Source organism: Heptranchias perlo, chromosome 8 (genome assembly GCF_035084215.1).
Source record: "Heptranchias perlo isolate sHepPer1 chromosome 8, sHepPer1.hap1, whole genome shotgun sequence".
Taxonomy (NCBI): Eukaryota; Metazoa; Chordata; class Chondrichthyes; order Hexanchiformes; family Hexanchidae; genus Heptranchias; species Heptranchias perlo.
In genome coordinates this window covers 79339353-79351827 of record NC_090332.1, presented here as the reverse complement: position 1 = coordinate 79351827, position 12475 = coordinate 79339353, and the positions used below count along the sequence as shown (strand labels likewise).

The following is a 12475-nucleotide window of genomic DNA, read 5'->3' as shown; positions in this document are numbered from 1 at the left end:
CATTGTCAGTTTGTGGATAAAACAATAAGCATATTTACTGCCAGGAATTAGACATCGGAGTAATGTTTATTATAAGCAACACAAAGTTGTTTGCACACAGAGTAATCTTTAACTAGAATATGGGTGGGCTTGGAATTACAGTGTACACAAGTTCAGATCAGACACTTAACTATTTAAAATGTAAACCACAGAACACCAACACCATCAAATTAACAGCAACCGAGGTTTTTAAGCGATATTTGCAAGACATGCTCTACTTCAAAGATATACCAAAGAAAAATAATCAGAACTTCTCATAATAAGGTATTTTCCTAAGGTTGGGGTTGAATAGGGAAAGGAAGGAGAGTTGCTGAAAAAACTACAACTCTAAACCATCAAAACTATTAAAATATGGCTCACCTTTGAAACAAATAAAATGGTAAAAACCATCATAAACCAAGAGCTCCTACTCTGTTCAGATTTCTCTCCCCAACTTTAGAATAATGTTTCCTGACAGATTTCCTTCAATGCAGCTCTATAAACATTTATCTAGTTCAGTAGCTTGAGAGAAGAATATGCAGAGATAAAGTGCAGCAGGGAAAATTGCCTTCAATGAGAATGCTCTATTAAGTGCAAGCTAATATGCAATAGAGATTAATAATGTGAGAAAAAAAACACACGCACTTACCTATAATTGGAATCTGAGACCATTAAATAACACTGCCCTATTCTGTGGGTTATTCAAAATTATGTTTCCAGGGGACTGCAAAGGAACCCCATGACTAAAATTTAAATGTTAGTGATGAGGTACCTTATCCTATTAAAAAAACGTTACTACATTGAGTCAATTTTCTGGAAATAAAACCCAAATGTGTCCTATATTCTATGAACAAACAAGACAATGCTTTCACTAAACTATATCCCTAACAATGTAATTTAACCTTGAAGCAGCTCAAGAGAACTGTACAAGAACTACAGCATCTTAGAACATGGTTAGAATCATTACCTCTGATGTAACTGTTGTTACCTCATTAGGTAATAAACCACATATAAACATCCGATCACCATAACAATTTTTGCTTTGGCTCCTAAAGCCTATCATCATCTCACCCTATTTTGTTGATCTCTACCCTGTACTCTCATTTCATAGGCCGTCTGTCTTGGATTCTGTATGGCCTGTGGTCTACCTCCGCCGCTCCGCTGGCCCAGAGCTTGCGGAGCAAGCTGTCCACCTGGAATATAGGATGGTGCATCGGTCTGATGAAAGAAAAAAGTTACAGGTATAGCAATGGTTAAAAAAGTGAAAAGGCTGCAATTTAGGCAACAAACTAGCATTCAAGAACACAGTTTCAAGATAGATGAACAGGATACAGCAGAAGCACAAAGCACACCAATTTTCCATAAGGTCCTAAGGAGGCAGATCGACGAGTCGCACAGTTTCACAAAAAAAAAATTGCAAGTCGGCATTCACAGGTGGACAGACAGACAGGACCAATGTAGTTCAGCAAACTTTTAGGAGGCAAAAAATTCAATCCAAATAAAACTGAAATCTACACTGAAAAGTTCCAGATATTCTAGATGAACACAGCAATTTTATACAGATACTAAAATATTTTACTGCAATAAAAATGAGTACAAATTTTAAAATTACTATGAATTTCTTTAAATTGCTTGTTTTTCTTTCCAAATCTAATTCTTTGATATTTTCTAACACTATTTAATTTTACCTTTCCTATAACACTTTCACAAACAATTTCAGTTTCAAACAAACATCGTATAGATAAAGTTTGTTTGGGGATCCTGATCCTGTTTGGAAAAGCAGTTCAGTTTGAACTAAAAAAATGCCAGCTCGTCTGCTGACAGGTTTCTCAATGATAGTTTCCACATCATTCTGAATAGAACACCCAGTGAGAGTGCAAATTGTTATTATTCCAACTTTGTGTGATTAAAATGAGTGATAACTGGGGAGGGATATTACCTACCTTAGTTGAATCTTAATTTATTTTCTATGGGAAAGTAGTCCAAATAAATTAATAAGAGAAATCTCTAGAGAAATGCCCTTTCAAGACATTTGGGATAGAATATTTCTGAAACTGTGCCAATGGTGGGGCCTCGCACACGGTAAATTGCAGGGTCTCGTAAAATTCCACTCCCAAAGTCATGATTTGAAATGACCATCCCCTTTCCATGTTGCACACAAGCTCCAACTTTTCTCTGTACTTTCACCCAAGTACCTGATTTTTTAAAAATTGGAGCAGCTGAAGTATCAAAACTTCTACACAAATAAAAGTAGGAACAAACACACAGACCAAGCAACAGATCAGAACTACAGATACGCATTTAGCGATGACTTTCCGATTTGTAAATTTTCTTTTGCAGACTGATTTAAACACCAAAATTTGATAAAAATGTGAAACTGTTCTGGATGCCAGCCTTCCAAAAGCCAGAAATGAGAAATTGCTGGACACTAGGAAGTGCAAGTACGGCTATGTTAAGTGCCACTCACGCTTTCCCTCCTCTATGAAATGAAACACCCCACTACAATTCCACACAGATGAATCAATCAAAACCAAGCATTTGCTATGTAAGGAATTACAGGTGTGAAGCCATCTTGTGGCACACCACATTTAGCAACTCTACAATAGCGAATGACCCTAACTCGACAAAGAGGCTCTCCTTATTAGTTTTTATTCATGTAGAAGGCACTTCACTAGCAACGTGGATTCCAATAGAAGAAATGATGTAACCTTCTTTACTCTAACAAAGGCGTTCAGCAACAGACAACGAAACCCATGTTCCATCTCAAGTACATGGAACTGAATTAAGCAAGATATCGTAACATTTTTGTGGCAAACGAAGCTAGTTTTTGGGAGAAATTTCAGTCATGATACAACAATGTCCTTCCGTCATGCCGAATGAAGTAAAATTAGAATATGTAAACAACCACAGAAAGTAATTCATTAACCGTAGAGGACTCAAGGGGAAAAATGTCTTCTACATTAGGAATTTTGTTGATTCAAAAAACAAAAAGGTTGTATAAATCAAATTAATGGTCCAAGAAAGTTCAATTTGTACAGGGAAGAACAGCTGCAATATGAATCATCATAGAGAGCTGCAGTGCTATATGCAAGCACTCAAGATCCTTTTTCAAAATGTAAAGATGTAAAGCATGTAATGTAAAGCTTCAGTTTATGGCTTGCTGCATGGCATTATGAGATCTACTACTGATGGCTGTAGTTCACCTTTAATAATCAAGCTGCCAAATTGGCTCATCCAAAATGGCAGATCCAACTAAGGTGGAAGTCCAGAAGCACCATACTTAGGTTCAAACAGAGAACCACCACTCCAATGCCAATAAGGAATTATTAAAATTATCGTCAAACCAGATGGATTTCTATGACCCAGGAAACAGGTATAAAAAGACAAAACAACGGTATGTACATTTGCTTATATCCCAGTGTTGGTCCCATAAAAGTTTCCACATGGATGCCACTACAATAGCAATCCAGCAAGTCCTGTCTATCTTTCAAGTAAGAAATTTACAATCCCAACTTGAAGAGCATCCCCAGTTGTCCAACACTACCAACATGTTAAATTTCTAAGTAGTGTGATCTTAAACTGTCTTACTGCAGTTTCTTTTGAGTTGTGTCTGCTGTAAGACTGCTGAAAAGTCAGAGAAACAAAATGGAAGCATGTCCATATATGGGTTAAATGGGCAACAGTGTCACTGATTGGCTGAGGGTGGATGTCATGGTCATGTGGATACCGCATGGAGTTGAGGGTATATAAACAATTGCCTTAAGAGCGAAGGGTAGAACAGGAGCAAAGAACAAAGGACATACCTGTTCTCCAAAGGACTGGGGTAATATCCATCTTTTGTACTTACTGCCTTGTTACTTACTGTGTGTAACTAATTGTACTTGGATCATTAAAATTATTGATGCCACCGTATTGGTTATCTTATCAAACTGATCTACAGTAGCACTGCCAAAGTGGGAACTTAGGAGGATCATACTGTCTTTTTTCCCAGCTTAGAAATGTACTACCAATAATCACTCCAACTGCAAACTGGGCAAGATGTGATCCCAGAAACAGCAGCTAACTTGGTGGGAAGGGGCATCCAAGCAAAGGGAAGCAAGATTTCCTGCTCTTTTTTGAATTTCAAGGTACTGAAGTCTGCATAGTCAAACATGGTTATTAATGAATCATTTTCTGAAATAACTAACGTGTAATTCCATCCTGTTCCCAGGTTATCTTATAAAGGAATCAATAGCCGCATTTTATTTGCCTTGGAGGCACGCACATTACAACAATTTGCATTTATATAGCAGTTTTAACATCGTAAAACATCCCAAAGCGTTTCACAGGTGCATAATCAGGCAAAGATTGACACCAAAGGAGACATTAGGTCCAGTGACCAAATGTTTGATCAAAGCGGTAGGTGTTACACAACCTCTTAAAGGAGAGGGGAAGAGGGTTGGGCAAGGGATTTCCAGAGCTTAAAGCCGATGGCCAAAAGACACAGCCGCCAATTGTGGGATGGAGGAAGTGGGGATGGACAAGAGGTCAGAGCAGGAGGAACACAGAGTACTCTGAGGGTTGTAGGTCTGGTGAAGGTTACAGAGTTAGGGAAGGGTGAGTCAAGAAGGGATTTCAACACTAAAATAAGAATTTTAAAATTGAGGTGTTGTTGGACCAGAAGCCAGGAAATGCCATCTTGGATGAGCCAATTTGGCAGCTTGATTATTAAAGGCGAACTACAGCCATCAGTAGGTCGGCGAGCACAGGGATGATGGATGTGAGCTAGGATAGGGGCAGCATAGTTTTAAATCAGCGCAAATTTATGGAGGGTGAAAGTTAGGAGGCCAGCCGGGATAGCATTATAATATTGTCAAGTCCGGAGGTAACAAAAGCATGGATGAAAGTTTCAGCAGCAAATGAACTGAGGCAGGATCTGAGACAGGTGATATTACAGAGGTAGAAGTAGGCAGTCCTTGTGATGGAGAGGATACAGAGTCGGAAGCTCAGCTCCGGCTCAAATAGGATGCTGAGGTTAGAAATATAGAAACATAGAAGATAGGGGCAGGAGTAGGCCATACGGCCCTTTGAGCCTGCTCCGCCATTCAATATGATCGTGGCTGATCCTCTCTCAATACCGTATTCCCACTCTCTCCCCATACTCCTTGATGCCTTTTGTGTCGAGAAATCTATCTAGTTCCTTCTTAAATATATTCAGTGACTTAGCCTCCACAGCCTTCTGTGGTAGAGAATTCCACAGGTTCACCACCCTCTGAGTGAAGAAATTTCTCCTCATCTCAGTTCTAAAATGTCCTACCCCGTATCCTGAGACTGTGACCCCTCGTTCTGGACCCCCCCAGCCAGGGGAAACATTCTCCTGCATCCAGGCAGTCAAGCCCTGTCAGAATTTTATATTTTCAATGAGATTCCCTCCCATTCTTCTAAACTCGAGTGAATACCGGCCGAGTCGACACAATCTTTCCTCATGCGACAGTCCTGCCATCCCAGGAATCAGTCTGGTGAACCTTCGCTGCATTCCCTCTATGGCAAGTATATCCTTTCTTAGGTAAGGAGACCAAAACTGCACACAATACTCCAGGTGTGGTCTCACCAAGGCCCTGTATAACTGCAGTAAGACATCCTTGCTCTTGTACTCAAATCCTCTTGCAATGAAGGCCAACATACCATTTGCCTTCCTAACTGCTTGCTGCACCTGCATGTTTGCTTTCAGTGATTGGTGTACAAGGACACCTAGGTCCCTTTGTACATCAACATTTCCCAATCTATCACCATTTAAATAATACTCTGCCTTTCTGTTTTTCCTTCCGAAGTGGATAACTTCACATTTATCCACATTATACTGCATCTGCCATGTATTTGCACTCACTCAACTTGTCTAAATAGCCTTGAAGCCTCTTCGCATCCTCCTCACAACTCACGATCCCACCTAGTTTTGTGTAGTCAGCAAACTTGGAAATATTACATTTGATTCCCTCATCCAAATCAGTGACATATATTGTGACTAGCTGGGGCCCAAGCACTGATCCCTGCGGTATCCCCACTAGTCATTGCCTGCCACCCCGAAAAAGACCCATTTATTCCTACTCTCCGTTTCCTGTCTGTTAACCAATTTTCAATCCAAGCCAGTATATTACCACCAATCCCATGTGCCTTAATTTAGCACACTAACCTCTTATGTGGGACTTTATCAAAGGTCTTCTGAAAATCCAAATAAACCACATCCACTGGTTCTCCCTTATCTATTCTACCAGTTACATCCTCAAAAAACTCCAGTAGGTTTGACAAACATGATTTCCCTTTTATAAATCTATGCTGACTTTGTATAATCCCGTTGATATTTTCTAAGTGTCCTGTTATCACATCCTTTATAATAGACTCTTGCACTTTCTCTACTACTGATGTTAGACTAACCAGTCTGTAGTTCCCGGTTTTCTCTCTCCCTCCTTTTTTAAATAGTGGGGTTACATTTGCCACCCTCCAATCTGCAGGAACTGTTCCATAGTCTATAAAATGTTGGAAGATGACAACTAATGCATCCACTGTATTCTGGGATGCAGATTATCAGGCCCTGGGGATTTATTGGCTTTCAGTCCCATTAATTTCCCTAGTATTAGTAAACAAAAGTGCTGATTTCCTTTAATTCCTCCTTCTCACTAACCCCTTGGTTCCCTAACATTTCTGGGAAGTTAATTGTATCCTCTTCCGTGAAAACAGAACCAAAGTGTTTGTTTAATTGCTCTGCCATTTGCTTGTTCCCCATTATAAATTCTCCCATTTCTGACTGTAAGGGACCTACATTTGTCTTCACTAACCTTTTTCTTTTTACACACTTATAGAAGCTTTTACAGTTCCTTGCAAGTTTACTCACATACTCTATTTTTCCCCTCTTAATCAATCTCTTGGTCCTTTTTTGCTGAATTCTAAACTGCTCCCAATCCTCAGGCTTGCTACTTTTTCTGGCAACTTTAGATGATTCCTCTTTGGATCTAATACTATCCTTAATTTCTTTTGTTAGCCACGGTTGGGCTGCTTTTCCTTTTGCGCCAGAAAGGAATGTATAATTGTTGCAATTCATGCATTCGTTCCTTAAATGTTCGCCATTGCCTAGCCACCATCATGCCTTTCAATGAAGTTTCCCAATCTATCATAGCCAACTCACTCCTCATACCTTCGTAGTTTCCTTTGTTTAGATTTAGGTTTGCAAACGAACAGTCTGGTACAACCTGAGACAGTGGCCAGGGACAGCGATGGAATCAGTGGCTAGGGAACGGAGATCTTGGCAGGGGCCAAAGACAACGGCTTTGGTCTTCCCAATGTTTAACTGGAGGAAATTTATGCCCATCCAAGACTGGATGTCAGACAAGTAGCCTGACAACACCAGGGCCATGGACGGGCTGAGAGAAGTGGTGGCGAGGTGAAGCTGGGTATAGTCAGCGTACGTATGGAATGTGATGTTGCGTCTTTGGATGATGTCGCCGAGGGGCAGCACGTAGATGAGCAATGGGGAGAGGGCGTCGAGAATAGATCCTTGGGGGACTCCAGAGGTAACAGTGCGGGGGCGGGAAGAGAAGCCATTGCAGGAGATTCCCTGGCTACGACTAGATAGGTAAGGTTGGAACCAGGGGAGGGCAGAAAAGCTTTAATAACGAAGTACATGATGGAGATGGAAACAGTAACTTCTATCCTACCAGTACAATTCTAATGCAAAGTGTGATCAACTCCCATCTTCTAGATCACGTGCAAACAACTAGAACTAATAAAAAAAAAATGCATTTATAAAGCACCTTTCACGTTGAAACAATTCCTTACTTGTAGTATAGAGGAACTGCCAGTACATAGTTCAATCTCTACCTATCCGAATGCAGCCACTGGATCGGCTGCAGTGGATCTCGTCCGCTCCCCCCTCCGCCCCACAAACAACTGTCCAGAATCCGCGAGGATTCTATCCTTGGCTCTCTTCTCTTCCTTTACTAAATATTACGCCTTAGCGATATCCACAGGCACTGGCTCAGCTTTCACATGGATGCTAATCATAACCTGCTCTACCTTGCCATCACCTCACTTGGCCCATGTTGCCATGCTGCTGGTCCAACATGTCTTGAATGAGTAACAATTTCCTCCAGTTCAACACTGGGAAGACTGATACCAGAGTCTTCAACCTTCAGCACAAATTCTGCTCGCTTGCCATTTAATCTGTCTTCACAAAGGAGGATACAAATAACCTCCCAGAAATGTTAAGGAACCAAGGGTCCAGTGAGAGGGAGGAACTGAAGGAAACCAGTATTAGTAAGAAAATAGTGCTAGGGGCTAAAGGCTGATAAATCCCCAGGGCCTGATAATCCACATCCCAGAGTACGAAAGGAAGTGGCCCTGGAAATAGTAGATGCATTGGTGATCATCTTCCAAAATTCTGGAACAGTTCCTACAGATTGGAGGGTGGCAAATGTAACACCACTATTTGAAGAAGGGAGAGAAAAAAAAGAGGGAATTACAGACCAGTTAGCCTAACATCAGTAATGGGGAAAATGCTAGAGTCGATTATAAAAGATGTGATAACAGAACACTTGGAGGGCATTAATGGGATTGGACAAAGTCAGTATGGGTTTATGAAAGGGAAATCATGCTTAACAAATCTACTGGAGGTTTTTGAGGATGTAAGTAGTAGAATAGATAGGGGAGAACCAGTGGATGTGGTATATTTGGATTTTCAGAAGGCTTTTGATAAGGTCCCACACAGGTCAGTGTGCAAAATTAAAGCACATGGGATTGGGGGGAATATACTGGCATGGATTGAGAATTGGTTGACAGACAGGAAACAAAGTGGTAATAAACGGGTCTTTTTCCGGGTGGCAGGCAGTGACGAGTGGGGTACCTCAGGGATCAGTGCTTGGGCCCCAGCTAGTCACAATATATATCAATGATTTGGATGAGGGAACTAAATGTAACGTTTCCAAGTTTGCAGACGACTCAAAGCTGGGGTGGAATGTGAGCTGTGAGGAGGATGCAAAGAGGCTCCAATGTGATTTAGACAAGTTGGGTGAGTGGGTAAGAACATGGCAGATGCAGTATAACGTGGATAAATGTGAGGTTATCCACTTTGGTTGTAAAAACAGAAAAGCAGATTATCTGAATGGTGATAGATTAGGAAAAGGGGAGGTGCAATGAGACCTGGGTGTCCTTGTACACTAGTCGCTGAAAGTGAGCATTCAGGTGCAGCAAGCAGTTAGGAAGGCGAATGGTACATTGGCCTTCATTGCAAGAGGATTTGAGTACAGGAGCAGGGATGTCTTACTGCAGTTATACAGGTCCTTGGTGAGACCACATCTGGAGTATTGTGTGCAGTTTTGGTCTCCTTATCTGAGGAAGGATGTCCTTGCCATGGAGGGAGTGCAACAAAGGTTTGCCAGACTGATTCCTGGGATGGCAGGACTGATGTATGAGGAGAGATTGGGTCGACTAGGCCTATTTTCACTTGAGTTTAGAAGACTGAGAGGTGATCTCATCGAAACATATAAAATTCTAACAGGACTAGACAGACTAGATGCAGGGAGGATGTTCCCGATGACTGGGGAGTCCAGAACCAGGGGTCACAGTCTCAGGATACGGGGTATGCCATTTATAACCAAGATGCGGAGAAATTTCTTCACTCAGAGGGTGGTGAACCTATGGAATTCTCTACCACAGAAGACAGTGGAGGCCAAGTCATTAGATGTATTCAAGAAGGAGATAGATATGTTTCTTAATGCTAAAGGGATCAAGGGATATAGGGGAAAAAGCAGTAACAGGGTACTGAGTTAGACGATCAGCCATGATCATGTTGAATGGCGGAGCAGGCCCGAAGGGCCGAATGGCCTACTCTTGCTCCTATTTTCTATGTTAATCCATCACCCTCTCCAGCTTCTCTTTGAACATTTACAATCTTGGCATCCGGTTCAACCCCACATTCTATCAAATCACCAAGACCACGCACTTCTATCTCTGCATTTTTGCCGCTAATATTCTTTTAGGTGTCTGTCAGCCTCAACTACTCTAATGTTTGCTTTGCTGGCCCCTTCACCTTCCATGATCTACAACTTGCACAAAATTCGGCCATATGTATTGTCCCATATCAAGGCTTAGTCACCCCTCTGCCTCCCTTCTATGGATCCCTCTCTCTTCACCCCATTAGTGACAGAGCTTTTAGCCACCTCAGTCCTATTCGGACAACTAACTCCCACCCTAAACCTCTTAACCTCTCTCTTCTCCTTTAAAGACCGCTCTTCCAACAAGCTTTTAGTCAGCTATGAGCTTGCCTCTCCCACTCCTCCCAGTTTGAATCCTTTCAGTCCAGTATCCACCCAGCCCACAGCAAAGATTGACCCAAAGTCACCAAGAACATCCTTTGCAACTGTGGTGCGCTACCCTCCTTGTTCTCAACCTATCTGCAACACTCAACACAGTTGACCACTATCTTTCTCCACGATCCACCTCTGCACAGAATGCCTTCATTCCCCTATCTGTCGCACCATAACCAGCACATCTTTAGCAATGGGTTTTCCCTCCCATCCTGTTTTCAATACTCCTTTTCTCATTTACATGACGCACTGCAGTGACATTACTATTAGGCATGAAGTCAGCTTTCACAAGCATGATGACGACATTGAGCTCTACCTCTCTGCCACCTCTCTTGATTCCACAATCACCACTGCGCTGTCAAGACTGCTTCAAGTGATGGATGAGCTAGAATTTTGTTCAATTTAACCGTAGCAATACTGCAACCATCCTGAAAAACAACTCCATATCTTGGCCCTGATTCCACCCCTCCATGCTGTTTATTCAGACTGGCCAGATAAGTGGAACCCCCAGTATCCTGTTTGACACTGACCTCCGCTTCAAACTTCATACCCTATTGATGGACCAAGACCCTTTAGTTCTACCTTCAGAACATCTACTTCCAACCTTAACTCATCCCCACTGTAGCTAAAACCCTGGTCAATGCTTTTGTTAACTCCAAGCTGGACTTCTGCAACATTCCCCCTCATCAGCTTCCCAAGCTTCAGCTAACGTGAATTCCAACTCTTAAAAATTATGTCCCTGTTCCTATTTCTTATGTTTCTTATCAAGGGGTATGAGGATAGGATAGGAAAGTGGAGTTGAGGTTGAAGATCAGTCATGATCTTATTGAATGACAGAGCAGGCTCGAGGGGCCATATGGCCTACTCCTGCTCCTATTTCTTAGGTTTCTGATGAAATCAATACCCTGCCCAATACCAAGTCGCACTTGGCCATCACCTGGCCCCATCCTAACCTGCACTCCCTCCCCATCTCCCAACACCTTGAGTTCAAAATTCTAGTCCTCATTTCCAAATCCCACAATGGCTTCACCCACCCTAACTTTGCAACCTCTGACAACCCTATCAATGTTGAGCTCAGGTGCATTCCCCTCATTCTACTCCAGCCTTCAGCTGTCTTAGCCCCACCTGCTGGAACTCCCTTTCTAAATCATTCCAATTTGCCAATTCTCTTCCCAACTTCAAAAGCTTCCTCACAACCTGCATCTACAACCATGATTGTTGATGTTGTATTATCAGCTGAGGAAGGAATATTGTCCAGGACTCGAGGAGAACTTAAATAGTGCCATGTCATCTTTAATGCTCATTTAAGTGAAACATCTTCGCACAAGAGTTGTGAAGCTGTCGAATTCACTTCCAGGGTTGGCGATTGAGGTAGAAACATCAGCATTCAAGATTAGATTGGACAGTTGGAAGGAGGAAAAGAGCTTGAAGGGATATGGGATCAGGGCATATGAATGTGATTACAACTATTTACCCACATGGAGGGTAAACGCCAACTTGGACTGGTTGGGACGAATGACCTGTTTCCATGTTGTAACATCTACATATTTCCAGCTATGTAAACAACCAAAACATACAACAGGATCGCAGGTTAATGCCCCAACCAAAAGACAGCACTTCTTTTAAAAAAAAGAGAACACTCACTACCAACTATCAAGACGCCACAAGAGGAATCAGACAATTGCCTTAATCAAAAGAATCCCTGATCTGGAAAGACAGGACGATGCCCATTTTATGAGTCTAATTTTAGGTAAATATGTAAGAACTTCAGCACAACTTAGTTACAATAGAGTTTAATGGTGTGCCCTACAATTGACATTCATTGATGTAAAATATCTGATAATTTGGTGGTTGAATCCGGATGGAGATGTGAAATATGCATCTTTAACCATGTAATGAGGTAATTACCAGTCTGAACTTCCTTATTCAAATACTACATGGTGGGTCTTCATTCCCTACCCCCTGTCCAAGCATAATGCAGACAAACAGAAGTTATGTCCCTACAGAACTTGAGAATACAGTGTCTAGTTCCATTAATAATAGATATGATACAAACTAACCCATCAAGTAATCCTTTTGAGAAGAAAACATCTACTGCCCCCCCAGGAAAGTCAGATTGTCTC

General features: G+C 41.8%; 1 protein-coding gene across 3 annotated transcripts in view; it reads right to left on the bottom strand.

Moving 5' to 3' along the window:
* The window catches only part of xrn2 (5'-3' exoribonuclease 2), a 100205-nt gene that overhangs the window by 66426 nt on the left and 21304 nt on the right, over positions 1-12475 (bottom strand). For 2 of the 3 annotated variants that reach the window (XM_067989408.1, XM_067989409.1), the window contains exon 15: positions 1090-1236. The exons of the other annotated variant lie outside the window; for it this stretch is intronic. In XM_067989408.1, coding sequence (XP_067845509.1) covers positions 1090-1236 — 147 coding nt within the window. The remainder of the gene's footprint in view (positions 1-1089; positions 1237-12475) is intronic. 3 annotated transcript variants of the gene reach the window in all.